General features: G+C 26.8%; 2 protein-coding genes and 1 long non-coding RNA gene across 7 annotated transcripts in view; 2 read left to right on the top strand and 1 right to left on the bottom strand.

Annotated features, from left to right (window-relative positions):
• The window catches only part of LOC112684699 (ankyrin-3-like), a 30,358-nt gene extending 17,071 nt beyond the window's left edge, over nucleotides 1-13,287 (top strand). Inside the window, exons 4-28 of one of the 5 annotated variants that reach the window (XM_025556340.1) lie at nucleotides 80-243; nucleotides 872-1,027; nucleotides 1,361-1,489; nucleotides 1,551-1,748; nucleotides 1,813-2,109; nucleotides 2,192-2,686; nucleotides 3,400-3,540; nucleotides 3,611-3,766; nucleotides 3,849-3,947; nucleotides 4,019-4,216; nucleotides 4,278-4,461; nucleotides 4,688-4,786; nucleotides 7,022-7,156; nucleotides 7,776-7,893; nucleotides 9,188-9,259; nucleotides 9,997-10,014; nucleotides 10,309-10,533; nucleotides 10,622-10,994; nucleotides 11,056-11,260; nucleotides 11,345-11,534; nucleotides 11,598-12,058; nucleotides 12,132-12,547; nucleotides 12,639-12,765; nucleotides 12,823-12,939; nucleotides 13,010-13,287. In XM_025556340.1, coding sequence (XP_025412125.1) covers nucleotides 80-243; nucleotides 872-1,027; nucleotides 1,361-1,489; nucleotides 1,551-1,748; nucleotides 1,813-2,109; nucleotides 2,192-2,686; nucleotides 3,400-3,540; nucleotides 3,611-3,766; nucleotides 3,849-3,947; nucleotides 4,019-4,216; nucleotides 4,278-4,461; nucleotides 4,688-4,786; nucleotides 7,022-7,156; nucleotides 7,776-7,893; nucleotides 9,188-9,259; nucleotides 9,997-10,014; nucleotides 10,309-10,533; nucleotides 10,622-10,994; nucleotides 11,056-11,260; nucleotides 11,345-11,534; nucleotides 11,598-12,058; nucleotides 12,132-12,547; nucleotides 12,639-12,765; nucleotides 12,823-12,939; nucleotides 13,010-13,089 — 4,853 coding nt within the window. In that variant the 3' untranslated portion in view covers nucleotides 13,090-13,287. The remainder of the gene's footprint in view (nucleotides 1-79; nucleotides 244-871; nucleotides 1,028-1,360; nucleotides 1,490-1,550; nucleotides 1,749-1,812; nucleotides 2,110-2,191; nucleotides 2,687-3,399; nucleotides 3,541-3,610; nucleotides 3,767-3,848; nucleotides 3,948-4,018; nucleotides 4,217-4,277; nucleotides 4,462-4,687; nucleotides 4,787-7,021; nucleotides 7,157-7,775; nucleotides 7,894-9,187; nucleotides 9,260-9,996; nucleotides 10,015-10,308; nucleotides 10,534-10,621; nucleotides 10,995-11,055; nucleotides 11,261-11,344; nucleotides 11,535-11,597; nucleotides 12,059-12,131; nucleotides 12,548-12,638; nucleotides 12,766-12,822; nucleotides 12,940-13,009) is intronic. The other 4 variants (XM_025556344.1, XM_025556342.1, XM_025556341.1 and 1 more) reach the window with 4 other exon arrangements.
• Nucleotides 13,288-13,744: 457 nt separating this feature from the next.
• The window catches only part of LOC112684670, a 28,633-nt gene continuing 25,700 nt past the window's right edge, over nucleotides 13,745-16,677 (top strand). The window contains exon 1 of the long non-coding RNA XR_003148728.1: nucleotides 13,745-13,831. This is a non-coding gene — a long non-coding RNA (uncharacterized LOC112684670). The remainder of the gene's footprint in view (nucleotides 13,832-16,677) is intronic.
• The window catches only part of LOC112684669 (cGMP-dependent protein kinase, isozyme 1-like), a 33,762-nt gene continuing 30,909 nt past the window's right edge, over nucleotides 13,825-16,677 (bottom strand). Inside the window, exons 12-14 of the mRNA XM_025556306.1 lie at nucleotides 14,497-14,682; nucleotides 14,341-14,407; nucleotides 13,825-14,256 (exon numbers count right to left, since the gene is read on the bottom strand). Of these exons, the coding sequence (XP_025412091.1) occupies nucleotides 14,161-14,256; nucleotides 14,341-14,407; nucleotides 14,497-14,682 (349 nt within the window). The 3' untranslated portion in view covers nucleotides 13,825-14,160. The remainder of the gene's footprint in view (nucleotides 14,257-14,340; nucleotides 14,408-14,496; nucleotides 14,683-16,677) is intronic.

Raw genomic sequence — 16,677 nt, 5'->3', positions numbered from 1 at the left:
ATACTAGCAAATAAATATGTTCTATAATGTGTTAACATCCATAAATTATAAGTGTTCATTTTAAGTTTAATTTTTTTAGCTGGACAAGAAGAAATTGTTAAAGTATTAGTGGAAAACAATGCTTCTATAAATATACAATCACATAGTGGCTTCACTCCACTTTATATGGCTGCTCAAGAAAATCATTGCAGCATTGTTGAAATACTTTTGAGGCATGGCGCAAATCAACTTTTAGTTACTGAGGTGAGGTTTATTAAAATGTATATGTTTTTAATGTAATGGTTGTTGATTTGCTTTAGACAGAATTAAATGCCATTCATAAATAAATAGTAGGTAGAAAAAGGTTGATTGTGTTCAAGGTTTCTTTTAACAATTGGATCTATTTAACAATTTACTCTTGTTGGTGTTGAATAATAAATGACATTAGTTAAATAGAAAATATAAGCTAAATGTCCTTAATTGAAATTTTTAGTGAATAGATCCTAATAATTTTGTTTTATAATTGTGCTTATTGCATGTAAAATACCAATATTATGCATAGTTTAATTTTTATCCAAGGTTACTAAAATGTGTAATTTTACTAATGAAACAACTTGGAACATTTATTACAAAAAAACATTGTTTACTACATTTTATTGCTTTTTTATTATTAATTACTTAAATATAATATATTCCAATTGAAAATTCGACTTTGAGATATGTAATTTTTAGAAAACTGGAAAACTACCTAAATCCTACATTGTAATATTTCTGTAGGAGTTTTGATTTTATGACCAGAAAATAAAATAGTTTTATAATTTTTTGATAAGCGACTTAAATTACTAAGTCTAAATAAAAATAAATTTTACACATAATTTGTTATTCATTTTAGGATGGATTTTCACCTTTAGCAGTAGCTATGCAACAAGGTCATGATAAAGTTGTTGCTATACTATTGGAAAATGATACTAAAGGGAAAGTAAGATTACCAGCTCTTCATATAGCTGCTAAAAAAGATGATACCAAGGCTACCAATCTATTACTCCAGGTTTTGATGAATTTATTATACCATAATTTTATTTTATTTTTTTGTCAAATAATGTTAAATATAAACTATGTGTTTCTAAATGTATTGAATAATTTTTGTGTAAAGTTAATTTTAAATAAAAGTTTAATTATATATAACCTATGATTATAATAATTTTAATGATATAACATTAATAAGATTGACAATCTAACAACTGAAATGTATTCCTACAAATTTATACCATTGGTTTTAATATAATATCCACAGACAATGGTAGTATTCTGAAATAAAATTTTTTATGGATATAATTCAAATATATTTTAATCATATCATAATCAAAATAATAATTTATAGAATGATCATAATCCTGATGTTACATCTAAAAGTGGCTTTACACCATTACACATTGCTGCACACTATGGTAATAACAATGTTGCATCTATGTTGGTTCAAAGAGGGGCTGATGTAAATTTTACTGCTAAAGTAAGAAAAGTATTATATAATTTTTTTGTTAAGAAATCTAAATAAATATGTTTTCAAATAGCACAATATAACACCATTACACGTTGCTGCAAAGTGGGGAAAATTAAACATGGTTGATTTATTAATTCAATTGGGTGCCAATATTGAAGCTAAGACTCGAGATGGACTTACACCTTTACATTGTGCAGCAAGGTCTGGACATGATCATGTTATTGATCGCTTGTTACAAAGTAATGCTCCTAGAACATTAAAAACAAAGGTATATTTTTTTATTCATAAAAATTAATTTTTGGTCAAATAACTATTTTGTAAAAACTATATAGAATGGTTTAGCTCCCTTGCACATGGCAGCTCAAGGAGATCATGTTGATGCAGCTAAAGTTCTTTTAACCTACAAAGCACCTGTGGATGATGTAACTGTAGACTATCTTACCAGTTTACATGTGGCTGCTCATTGTGGTCATGTAAATGTGGCAAAAACATTATTAGATCATAATGCTGATCCAGATGCTAGAGCATTAAATGGTTTTACTCCTTTGCATATAGCTTGTAAAAAGAATCGAATTAAAGTTGTTGAGCTTTTATTAAAACATGGAGCATCTATTGAATCTACAACAGAAGTAATTGAAAGTCATTTGTTGGAATAAAATATTTTAACTTTGTATATATTAAAAATATTTATTAAGTTATTTTTATTTTCAGTCCGGCCTAACACCATTACATGTTGCCAGTTTTATGGGTTGCATGAACATAGCACTTGTTTTAGTTAGTCATGGTGCTTACCCAGATGCTAGTACAGTTCGTGGAGAAAGTCCATTGCATTTGGCAGCTAGAGCTAATCAGTCTGATCTTGTGAGAGTTTTGGTGCGTTCTGGAGCTACAGTGGACTCTAAAGCTAGACATGGTCAAACACCACTTCATGTTGCATGTCGACTTGGGCATACTCAGATTGCTACATTACTTCTTCAATATGGTGCTTCAGTGGATGCTACAACTACAGATTTATACACACCTTTACATATAGCAGCCAAAGAAGGACACAATGAAGTAGCAACTGCTTTATTAGATAGTGGAAGTTCTTTAGTATCAACTACTAAAAAAGGTTTTACCCCACTTCATTTAGCAGCTAAGTACGGAAATATTGCCGTAGCTAGTATGCTTTTGGAAAAAGGTGCACCTGTTAATTCTCAAGGCAAAGTAAATATAACATAGAATAACTTGCAATTTAATTTAAAACAATTAAATTCAATGTTCAACATGAAACTATTAATATACAATTTTCCCCAGAATAGCTTTGAATAATATTTTAAATTGTAAGAATCTAAATAATAATTTTTTTTCAATGTTTATAATTTTAATTATTACATAGAAGTAAAATATCATCAGCAATATAATTTCAAATTTATTTTTATAAAATTTTCTTTTTTATTAGTTTTATCTAATTATTGGTTGATTCTGTATTAATTAATTTATACATTTAAAAAAATTGAATTACATAATTTTTTAATAACATTTTGGTATTTTTTTTTTTTTTTTTTTTTATATTTTTAATTTTAAAACATAACATTATGGTGTATTAAAATAAGAAAAAAAAATGTAAGGTCTAAACTTAATTTTATCAAATTTGATAATTCAATATTTTGTTATAATACAATAAAATTAATTTTTTAAAGGCTTAAATATAATTTTTTTTACAAAAAATTAAAGATTAATTATTTTTAAAATTAATACTTGATAAATTATTAAATTAGTATTTCGCCTTGTCTTATTGTTTATAATAAATATAAATTTAAAATAGAAAATTAAACTGCATTATATGTATGTATCAATTTCATGTTGGTCATTCAGATATGTAGAGTATTATAAGGTATTTTTTTTTATATATTATTTATATTTTGCTTGTAAATTAGAATGGTGTTACACCGTTACATGTGGCTAGTCACTATAACCACCAAGATACGGTTTTCTTACTTCTTGATAATGGAGCATCACCACACATAGCTGCTAAAAATGGTCATACACCGTTGCATATAGCTGCTAAAAAGAATCAGGTAAATATTGTACTATAACAGTATAGTTTTTTGTGTTGTGGAGCATGTCTGTATAATACTTGTATTCCAGTTGGATGTTGCTTCTACACTGTTGATGAGCCAGTCAGATGCGAATGCTGAGTCTAAAGCTGGGTTTAGTCCGTTACACCTGAGTGCACAGGAAGGTCATGAACAAATGTCAAAACTACTACTGGAACACAAGTCCGACATCAATCTACAGTCAAAGGTATCATATGGCTGATAAGTTTATCATGAGTTATTAAATTTCTTTTTTTGTATATTAATCATTATTATGTATGTCCTCATAGAATGGATTGACACCATTACATCTTTGTGCTCAAGAGGATAAAGTAAATGTGGCAATTATATTAGTTGACAATAATGCTAATATAAATGCAACAACTAAGGTACGAATGAAATTGTTATTATTAAATTAATAACTTAGTAAAAAGCTGTAATGATTTGATTTTGATTTTAGACTGGTTTTACACCTTTACATGTAGCATGTCATTATGGTCAACTAAATATGGTAAGATTTCTTTTGGAAAAAGGTGCCAATGTTGATGTTCAAACATCATCTGGCTATACAGCTCTTCATCAAGCTGCTCAACAAGGCCATACAGTTGTTATTACATTATTGCTTCAAAGCAAAGCTTCTCCGAATATTCAAAATATGGTAAGATAATATGAATTGGTATTAATATAAGGTAACTAAAACTTTGGTTCTTGTTACATAGCAAGGGCAAACTCCATTAAATATAGCTCACAAATTGGGATATGTAAGTGTTGTAGAAACGTTAAAAGTAGTTACTGAAACAACTATAATAACTACAACTACTAGTACCATTGAAGAAAAATATAAGGTTATGGCTCCTGAATCAATGCAAGAAACATTTATGTCTGACTCTGAAGATGAAGGAGGTAATGTTTAATTCTTATGTACAGTAGTGATATATGCTTTAAACTAACAAAATAGTTTATATTTTGTTGTTACTAACTGCATTTTAATTGATGGGGAGTTTTAAGAATTTATTAAATCATGAAGCATAGCTTTATATATAAACTATAATGGAGCTTATGTTGGGTGGCTCGCTTATCGTGTTGATTATCATTATTATTATTTTTTTGGGACACTTATTTGAGACAGGTGGTGATGATGTCTTGTCGGTGATCATGAACGATTACGGCAAGCCGACACATGCGCAACATATTTATCTTCCATACTATCAAGGTCGAAATGTTCTACGTAAGTTGCAATTAAAAAAAAAAGAACCAAAATGAAAGATAGGAATAAACAACTCTACGCTCTTGTTTTTTTCTTTATGCTATCATTTAATATTGCATTGCTAAGGTATTTGCTTATAATGGCTTATAAATGCTTTTAATTTCATATATTATTTAATTCAAGAGTCATGATTGAAGTTATTCAATTATGTTTTATAAATTTGAAAACAATAAAAGTTTACAGTTATGAATTTTTTTTTATTCATATTACTCATTTCATACATAATTGTTTTTAATATGCTTAAAAATATAATAAATGTATTTATTTATTTTTATATAATTTATAGTTACAAATTAAGTTTTTATTTTATTTTATCATATATTATTCTATTATATATATATTTATATATATCAGCGGTTCTCAAACTGTGCTCCGCATGAGAAGTTTAGGGGCTTTGTGGGCATATCTGAATTTATTAAATTCAAATATTGTATTCTTTAGTACTAAATAAAAACACTGATACGATAACTTGAATTGCAAAATTAATTGTATGTTTTTTCACCGGAATCCGTTTAGTTTAAAATTAGACTTATGTTATTTCGACTTCATTACTCGGCTGATATTATCACAGATTTAAATTTATCATACAAGGTAAAGTGACTGCATTTTTCATAGCAAATGACAAAATCCGAGTTTTTTAAAAGAAAAAATTAAATTTTGGGTTGTGTGTTTTTCTCAACAAAAAATTTATAGTTTCGCCCTGTTAAAGGAATAGTTTGAATTGATTAATGATAATATTGACAAACTTGATGAAATATTATTAAATCATTTTTGTGCACCTATTATTGTTGTCTCAAATAGAAATTCTTGATTTTTGCGGTTCTGACATTTTTTTTTTAGAAATATAAGGCCTTCACAAACAAAAAAAAAGTTTGAGAACCACTGATATATTTCATATAAAATCCAATATTTTGTCGTACCAATAAAGATTAAAAAGAAATAATTAAAGATTAACAGCTCTATTGCTTTTTATTCTGCATTGTTAATGTGATGTTTTAAATATTCTAAATAATATTTAATTTTATTATTATAGATAAAAATTAGATATCTTTGGTATTTTGACAAATAAATAAGAAACTCTAATAATAAATGTTAATTGGGATTTGGATTTATTTGATAAAATGCAGGAAATGTTAATATATTAAAAAAAATTAATGTCATTCTGTTCCGGTTGTTTAAAATTATTATTAATGATAGGTAGTTTTGTGGAGGAATTTATGTTTCCTATGACTAAAACAATTTAATTGTGAAATGCTTGCATACTTGCATGCTAATAATGCTCTATGTTAACAAATATTTATTTTATTTTAATACTTTATTTTGAATGTTTGATTTTTTTATACAGGTGATTGTATAATTTTATTCATTGATCTTTTGGTTATAACCAGTTTAGTTTATAAATTATTACCACTTTTTTATTTTATATTTATATAGTAATAAATTGACCATTTATTGCATATTGAAAATTCAATTTTATTAAGTAAAATGTGGAGATATTTCATTAATTATATTATGGTTGTTCAATTAAATACTATTAACATATTCCTAACTTCATTAATTTATTTTTTATTGTATATAACTGTTAAAATTCAATTTTTTTTTAAGAATTATTATTATTATTATTATTATTTATTCAAAAGTTAGAAATTGATAAAATACCCTTATTAATTCTTTAATTGTTATTAAAAAAAGTTCATATTCTTTTCTTTAAAATAATATTTTGGCTGTTACTATTTTGCATACAATAAACAGGAATACTTGTTTAACCTCGCATTTTATGATCAATTTTAATGAACATATACATATGTTATACAACAAAAATAATTATATTAATTAACATTTATACATGTGAAATATTAAGTGAGAATATTTACATTAAGTATTGAGAATTATTAAATTGAAGTTGTTACATTTCTGAGATAAGATACACTGAACAAATAAACCTTGTGACTTTGATTTTACAATAGTTGATCAACCTTATTATGAATAAAGTGTATTTTTTGTTGTTTTTCATTTTTACTCTTCGTGAATTTTTTTTTTTTTTGTGATATGTTCTTTTATTAATTTTGAATAAATAACAGCAAATGTTTAATATTTATAGCAACTTAGATCAAGTTTTTGTGTTTGAAGAATTTTTTTAATATATTTTTAGTATTACTCTATTCAAATTTATAGAGATATTTTGATTTTTCATAGATGAAGATCCAATGTTGAATGATACACACCAGTATCGTTACATGACTGTTGATGATATGAAATCATTAGGAGATGATTCTTTAAAAATTGATGTTACTAGGGATGAAAAGACAGATATGGCTAATGATTCAGGTGGTATGTATATTTTTATTTTATTGAGTTTATAATGATTTTATGATATAATATTAATATTTTTCCGTAATTTTTTTTGAACTTGAAACATTTCTAGTATTTAAATTATATGGTTTCAAAAATGAATTTTCCAATTAAAAAGAAAATATATATTCAATTGTAAATTGTTTTTATTTTTCATAATAATCCCAATAAGTATAGAATTATAAGTAAAACTGGGTACTTTAAAGTAATATTTTAGTTTAATTTTTATTATAACCTATTTAAATTTTCAAATATTTCTCAACATTTTTTGTTTATAAACATTTTTTTGATTAAAAATAATAAACATTCAACTTAAAATGATGATTAATTACTTAAATTTAAACTACTTTAATTTTATACTGCTTTAATTTAAACTAATTTTAAATTTTAAATGTTTTTTATTGCTACTAGAAAAAGATAAAAGATAAGTACTTAATATCTGAAAATATTTATATATTTTTTATGTTGAATTTTTCTATATTTTAGTTATTAAAACCACTTATTCTAATTAATATCATAAATATCATTTTATTTATCTGATCATACTTTTTAACTTCAATTATTAATAATGGTGTATAATGTATTATTTTATCAACAGTCGTTAACGAATATGTTAGTAATACACATTATATTTCGCCCCAGTATTCGCCAAATCCTTCTGGGGGTAGTATACTATCTGATAACATTGATATCTGTCGTTCACCTGTCAATATTGGGTAAGTCTTTTGTTTTTAAAATTATATTAATAAGCTTAAAATAAGACTCAATAAAATGCTTAAGATAATATACTTATATGTCTTCATACCTAAATATATATAAAAAAAATACATACATGCATACATACTTACATACATATATATATATATATACTGATATTGATATTAGATACATTTACTTATTTAATATAAATATTAGCATGTTAAAATGTTAGATTTTGGGTTTAATCATCTTTCAATGTGTAATACAATAATGCTTTATACCATTAATATAATAATTTTAAAATCAAAATGATATTTCATGTAGTATATAAAGCTTATTTCACTGATTATTGCACCTATGGTTAGTTATATGGCATTATTTGAGCACTGAGCACGTTAATATAGTAAATAAATTTTAAGTAATTGTGAAACATATATATTTATAACATAATTAATTATATAACACGTAGAAGTTATTTTTATGATATTAAAAAAAAAAAATTATACTTTTAATTCACAATATAAAAATATATATCTAAAACTTCTATCCTATATTAATCTTTTTATAAAAATTTAATTATAGGTTTTTTAATTTTATTAATTATTCATAAATATAAGTAATAAATTAACTCTTTAATTAGAAGGCCAAGTGCTAAGTTAAATTATTATCTTTTATAACTACATTTTGTATCTTATCTATTTTTGGCTCTTGAGTTATCATTTATTTAGCGAAAGGAAAATAGTTTGCAATTTTATGTTTACAATAAATAATTTCTATTTTTAAATTTAGCTTAAGATTAAAAGTCAATTAATCTTATTAACTAAGTCTCAATTAATCAAATTTTATTTTTTATTATTATTGAATTTTAAGTTATAAATTAAACATTAATGTTTATTTGTTTTTAAATATCAAATTAATAATTTCATACTTTAAGCATAATACTTAATATATGGTGTTTAAAAGTAATGTTAATGTATTTTTTTATTCATTAACTGTAGTATAAGTGAATTGTTCTACTCATTAACTGAAATAGATGTTTTGAATAGATTAATACTGTTTTTAAGATTATAAAATAAAATATATTGAGACAATTATAACAATAATCAAGTAAAATGAAATTTTTAAAATACTGTATTTAATTTTAAGCATGGAATATGGTTATAAGTAGCTTGATATTTCTATCTATGCAATTCATTATGTATTATAACTATTGTGTGTTAATTTTTGTACAAGAATGCATTAAATTTATGTGCATCTTGTCCATTGGAGAAAACCAATTAAACGCGTCCCGATTGCATTTTATACCGACAGGTTGGATAGACTAGAAAGATCATTGGCAATGCTCGGCCCTTGTGGAAATACTACTGGAATGTGGCGCGAAAGGTAGACTGAGTGAATGTTTTTGAATGAAACTCAACAATCACTAACTCGTATCTTATTTTTTTTCTTTATCCTTATTTATTTTTCATTAATGCTCTATTTTATTTTTATTTTAACATATTTTGCTGTGCTCTGAATGCCATACCATAGGTGTGCGTGCTATAATAATTTAATATATTATATTTTATGCTCTATAATAGGTAATTATCAATTTGTTTTGTATTAACAATCTCATATTCACATAATTTAGCAATATTATTCTTTACTATTGTTGGTTTTTTCACATTATGGTCAAGGTTTTTGTTTTATTAGATAAATTTTGTAGAATACAGTTATTTATTTCTCAATTATACTAGTCTTAACACAGCACGAGTAGATTATTATATTTTAAACTTTCTATTAGAATTAATTGTTATTTTTTTTCAACACTTCCATGATAAGTTGTTTCATATTTATTATAAAAAACCATTTGAAATTATTTAATGTACATTTAGTCATATGTAATAACTAATATCATTGTATGCATATATAGTTCTTATAAATAATGGTATATGTATTGCATTCTAAATAATATATAAGGATAAGTTATGCTGTATATATTAATGATTTATGTATAAACTACCTACAACAAAATTTCGTTTTGAAATTGATCTGTTTTTATAACATTGTAAATAATTGCACTAATTTGAAATTTTATGTTTTTTAAATTTAAATTTAAACGGCATTGGCATTTGTACAGAAAAAAGCCATTGGAAAAAGTAAGTTAATAAAACACAATTTTTTTATACTCCATTGATAGAGTGTATGTTTTACGAGAATAGTTTAATCCAATATAATTCATTTTATTCAACTTACAAATAATTCCTTTTAATCTTACCAACATTTTTTTTAGCATGATTTAATTCTTTTGGGCATGAATTCACTTTAGGTACACTTAATCGTACTGATTTTAATCAGCACTTATATCTTTTAGTATTTTAGTGCACTGTTTTATTGTTTCTTTACTAATTTTTATTAGTTATAATTTAATTGCTTATTTTTTTTTTTTCTAGTTTTCTTGTGAGTTTTTTGGTTGATGCCCGTGGTGGAGCTATGCGAGGATGCAGACAATCTGGTGTAAGAGTGATAATTCCACCTCGAAAAGCACCAAGTCCTATGCGAGTTACGTGTCGATATTTAAGAAGAGATAAAATGGTTAATCCACCACCTCTTATGGAAGGAGAAGCATTAGCTAGTAGAATTCTTGAACTTGGACCAGCTGGAGCCAAATTTTTGGGGTATGCTTTAAATTTTAAAACTATATAAATTTGTAATTTTTATTTAATATTTTTTAATATATTATTAATAATTAATATATTAATGTAGACCTGTTATTATTGAAGTACCTCATTTTGCTTCATTAAGAGGGAGAGAAAGAGAACTAGTTGTGTTAAGGTCAGAAAATGGAACAACCTGGAAAGAGCATACATTGGAAGCTAATGAAGAAGCTGTACAAGAGGTACTTAATGATAGCTTTGAAGGAGAAGAACTTAGACAGATTGAAGACCTCCGAACGAGTCGTATTGAAAGAATTTTGACATTAGATTTTCCACAATATTTTGCTATAGTTTCAAGATTAAGACAAGAAATACATCCTGTTGGTCCAGAAGGTGGAGTTATGTCTTCTACAGTTGTACCACAGGTGCAAGCATTATTCCCACCCAATGCCCTAACTAAACGCATTAAAGTGGGCTTACAGGTATAAACATTTTGTAGTATTACTTTTTTTAAATATTTTTATTTATGATTTTTTTTTCTAGGCACAACCTATTCCTGTTGAATTGGTTGCAAAATTGTTTGGTAACCGTGTTGCAGTGTCACCTGTCGTTACTATTGAACCTCGTAGAAGGAAATTTCATAAAGCTATTACTTTGACCATTCCTTTACCACAAGCTACTACCAAAGGAATGATTAATCAATATTCCGGAGATGCTCCTACGTTAAGATTACTTTGTAGTATGTCAGGTTAGTAAAAATATATTTTGTGTTATTTTATTTGCTTAGGCTTAAAATTAAATATGATATTTATACACATGCATGTATGTACAGGTGGTCAGTCTAAAGCCCAATGGGACGATGTTACTGGAGGGACACCTTTGACTTTTGTTAAGGACTGTGTAACATTTACTACAACTTTGTCTGCAAGATTTTGGTTGATAGACTGCAGAAATGTTAGTCAAGTTAAAAATATAGCTACACAACTCTTTATTGAAGCCAATTATGTTCCATTTATGGCAAAGTATAAACACAACAATTTAATTTAATTGTATGTTTTAATAATACATCAGGTTATTATTCATAGATTTGTAGTGTTTGCTAAAAGAACAGACATTATGGAGGCACGTCTTAGAGTATTTTGCATGACGGATGACAAAGAAGAAAAGACATTAGAAAACCAAGAGCATTTCATTGAAGTAGCCAAAAGCAGGGATGTCGAGGTATTACAAAACAAAAATATATATGTGGAATTTGCTGGAAATTTATTACCTATATTTAAATCTGGTGAACAATTGGAATTGAATTTTACTGCCTTTCGTGAAAACCGTTTGCCATTCACTGTTCGTATACGTGATTTGGAGGATACTAATGTTGCTCGTATTCTGTTCATGCGTGAACCTAAAGTTAACAGAGGTGATCCAGCCCAAACACCTATATGCGTGTTAAATGTAACTATTCCTGAAGATATTATTAATGAAACCTCAAAGTCGGAGTCAGATTTATTAAGCCTTGATCGAAGCTACAATTTGTATGAGAATGGTTTTGGTATGGCAATATTTTAAAAAAAACTGAAATTTTTATATTTTTTGTGTAAAATGGTAATTTTGTTATTTTACAGAACAAATTGACACTATACATAGAGCAGATATCCGTTTATCAGATATTTCAAATATGCTAGGTGATAATTGGCCTTTATTAGCGGTTGAGTTAGGAATTCTTCAATCGGACATTAGTATTATCCAGTCAGAATACCCGGGTAACTCTCAACGACAGGCTATGGTTATGCTTAGGTTGTGGTTACAGACTTTTGGTCAGCAAGCTACTGGTAATTCTTTGGAAAAAGCATTGAAAACAATTAATCGTGAAGACATAGTTAATCAGTGTATACATAATATTGAAATTGTTACTGATGACATGGAAAAGGCAGTAGCCAAAGTACATTTAGATCAGTCTGGATTTGATTCTTTAAAAGAGGAATTGGGTCCATCTAGGGATGGTTCTCTTGGTAGGAAGTCTTCACTTTCTTACCATAAGGTTATTATTATTTACATATACAACTTTTCACTATCTGTATAATATACATATACTATTACATGTTTTATAAATATTAATTAATTTTTTCTAGAAAGTCAAAAAATCAGAATTAATGAATACTGATCAACCTAGTAGTAATGTAGATGAAGAGTTAGTAAATGCTTTGAATAAACAAATTATAGTTGATGAAAAAATGGAAATAAAACCTAAAATTTTTGGTATGTTTAACAAACTATTATTATTTTTGTTGATATTTTATATTTCATATTTCACAGATGATAAGTATGCTGCCGAAGTTAAAGAGTATGATATTAAAAATTCCAATGGAATATTGTTAAAAATAAATACACCACCACCTAGTCCAATAGAATATTCAGAAAAGATTGATAAAAGTAAGTAAAATCTTCAATGTTGAAATTTGAGAAAAATTATGTATTATACATTTATTTCTAATAAATATAGATAAAACTACTTCTAATTGTGACAATGATGTAGAAATTGATGAAAATATTGTAGCTTCATGTGGATTATCAAGAGACTAGGTAATTGAAGACAACCCTAGGGTTCTTTAATAAAAATAAATGCTATTATTAAAATTAAAATTTTTGCTTATGCACAAGTGTTTATATTAAATCAATGCTGATTGTTTTTATTTTGTGAAAAATTGTTTAACCGTGTTCTAACCAAGCTTTACTGCTTAATTATATTAGTATTAAATTTCAATTTTATTTTTAAATTAATTGAGTAATGGTTTTTTTTGTATTAGCAAAGTATATGTATTTAAATATTTATTTTGAATATTGTATTAGAGTTGTTTAAATTGTACAACTAATTTGCGTCTTTATTTTCAACATCAAATTCATTGTTATTATTTATGACTTAGATATTATTTAATATTTTTGTTTTTGTTCTTGTTCATCATTCATTGATTCATTTTAAATACTAAATCTTCTTTAATTTATTTATTCTTGCAAAATAAAATTCTAAATTATATATATTTATAAATAAAATAAAATTGTAATTGGTTATGTACTACACAAGTATGAGTACACATATTTATTTTATAGATAATTAATAATTTGGAAGACATTGTTCAACTGTCTTTTGAAAAATAAAAAAAATAAACAAACCATTCAAAACTAACAGTGAATTTTAAACAATATTTAAAATATGCGTGGACGTGTAAATTATTTATTAATCATTTAATAAAAATATGCCATACTATATATGACTCTGTGAAGCGATTAAAAAAAAAAAAAGAAAAATCAGCATAAATACATACAAGTAAGATATTTTTTAATTTTGTTGAATATTTCACTTGCTCTGTTTTAAAAAAAATATGAAATGTTTTACCATTATTCAGGTAAGTAACCCAGCCCGAAAAGATTTGTTTCTTGTACATAGTTCCTCTGTAATTTAGTCATTTGATGGTTTCATGCAATTTTGAAAATGGCTGCTCCCGTACGTGATGACGTTACGAGGTATTTTCGGAAAACGTGAATAGTCGTATTCTTATAAAGAAAAATGCTTGGGTACTGTCAATATAATATTATGTGTGCAGTCCTGGAAATGATTCTTCGCGTTTCTATACTATAAATAGCGTCGAAGGTGTTTCAAAATTCTGAGTCCCAACCGGATGATTCGTCGGGTGGTACGTCTCCGTCTTCAGGATAAATATCGAAGTTCGAGGAATCCAACGGGTTATTGATCTGTTGTAAAAATACGATTAAAACTTGATACGCCTTCAGCGCATTTGTACGCGCACGCGACTATCGCAATAGGCTGGTACTCACGTGTGGAATGATTGGCGGAATTATGCTCTTGTTCCTCAGGCCCATCCAGTCGAAGCCTTTGAACCATCTACCCGGGATAAGGTCAAACATTAATATCAACCGTGAGTTCAAGTATTGAAAAAGGCTGGGTAGAAGAATTAAAAAATAATAAAATACTCGTGTCGTCTGATGTCTTGGATGCCGCCTTTTTGATAGCCTATCCTCTCCGTTGGGTCGCTTCGGCACAACTGCTTCACTAGTCCTTGAGTCATTTTATTCATCTGTCGCGGGAAGTTAACGGCCCCGATGCCTTTCAGTATCGCGTTGTAAATGTCCATCGGATCTTGACCGCTAAATGGAGGTCTGTATGAAAAAAAAATTTTTTGGTTACCATTCATAATGATTTAGCGATACGCCTAATAAACTGCGAAATCTTTTACAGACGTTTCGGAACGTCTATATAAACGATCCGATTCTAATTTCACTAATCACATTTTGCCTCTGATCTTTGATTATTAAATTTGTAAGTAATCAACAAATTAATAATAAATTAACAATTAGGACCCATTAATGGTTTTTTTTAAATTTATTAGCTATTAGTAAAAACTTTTAAAGATCAACAATTTCAATAAGTAAACTTATAAATGTAGACATAGTGCGAATAATGAAACGTTAAAATTATATAACAATAAATAATAAATTATGTTAAGGCCATTATAATAAGATACCTTTACAATTAGAATAATTTAAGTGCGCTATCGGTGGATATGTCTTGTGCAAGATCAATAAATAATGATATTATGTAATATAAGATAACACAACACATTTGATAATTAATGACCGAGGTACAACTAAGTATGATAGCCTGAGTAGTTTTTATGGAGCAGGAATATTAAGAGAACATGTATTATGTAGAAATGTTAGAGCAAGTAGTGGAGGATTTAGTACTTATTTATTTAAGATTGTCAAGGAATAGAAATAATATTGATTGGTTGGGTGGCGGAATATGTATTTGCTGTGATTCTGGCATATGATACTTTTGGTTTTGAATTAAAATTGGAGGCGTTGTTTTGAGGAATGTGTAGTACAGCGAATTTTGAGATTTATTGGTTTTTATTGTTAGTGTTTGAATTTATGCTTACCCCAGTTTTACATAATAATTTTATAAAATGTACATTCTTTGTAAGACGCAAAATTTTTTTTTTGAAGTCCAAAATATTAGGGGTTAGTAATTATACCACAAATTAATTTAGCATGCATATTTTATATTTCAATAATATAAACTATTTTTTAATTAACATATGATTTTAATAAATTACAAATTAGAAATATTTGAATAAAAAATACTCCAAAAAGTTTCCATACACTCATAATATAATTTATTAATTAGGTTAGTTTTTATTCTTTAATTAATAACGTGTTGGCCCACTTCTTGCTTTAATAACCTCAATCAAACGATTCTTCATACTATTTACTAATTTTTTAGTGATTTCCGGTCATTTGCATTCCATTCGGTAAAAATTGCATTTTTCAACTGCTGCTTATTTCGAACATTATGTGTTCTAATTTTTCTTTCTATTTCATCCCATAGATGTTCGATAGGGTTCATATCAGGTGATTGTGGTGGTGTATGAAGTTGTTTAGGAACATTATATATCAACCATTCTTTAACACGTTTTTCCGTGTGTTTTGGATCATTATCTTGTTGAGAGATAAATGAACTTCCCAAACTCAATTTTTCCACACTACATTTTAAATTATTGGTTTTAAGAGGAAATTGTATATGGAGATATTCGTTTTTAAGTGGCTTGCAATTGGTAGAAAGGTGTCTCTCACCACATTTAATACAGTGTGCGTTATTGAAACGATAACAGTAGTTTGCTGTGTGGAAGTAGTTTTGACATTATTTCCACTGAGGTGGAAAGAACTTTTCTCTTGGAAGCTTAATTTTTATTTATGAAATTAATATGTTCTGAGGAGTTTATAAACAATCGACAAACCTTTAATATCTATAATTGTCAAATGGTCAATTTGATTGTAGGTTAATTAATCAAAGGATTTGGGAACCTAAAGGGTTTTGAATTAAAACCGATCTAATCCGATCAGTGTCGGTCTGGCCCACCCGGATACCCGGCAATCGCCAAGGATCCTGATTTTTATTCTTAAAATAAGGACCCAACCAGGGGCGGATTTACAGTTAGAGAACTATGGGTCAGGCTATTTCAAGAGACCATTTATTAGAGCTAAAAGTGGATTATAAGTGTATTCTTTTCATTGGCGCACACAGGATTTTTTTCGGGGGGGGGGGGGTCAAGGTAAAAATATAACATATCTTACAATTAACAAAATTATGCAAAT

This window comes from Sipha flava, unplaced genomic scaffold (genome assembly GCF_003268045.1).
Source record: "Sipha flava isolate LNK unplaced genomic scaffold, YSA_version1 255_pilon_pilon, whole genome shotgun sequence".
Taxonomy (NCBI): Eukaryota; Metazoa; Arthropoda; class Insecta; order Hemiptera; family Aphididae; genus Sipha; species Sipha flava.
The sequence above is the reverse complement of the archived record's forward strand: the minus strand, read 5'-3'. Positions and strand labels throughout refer to the sequence as shown.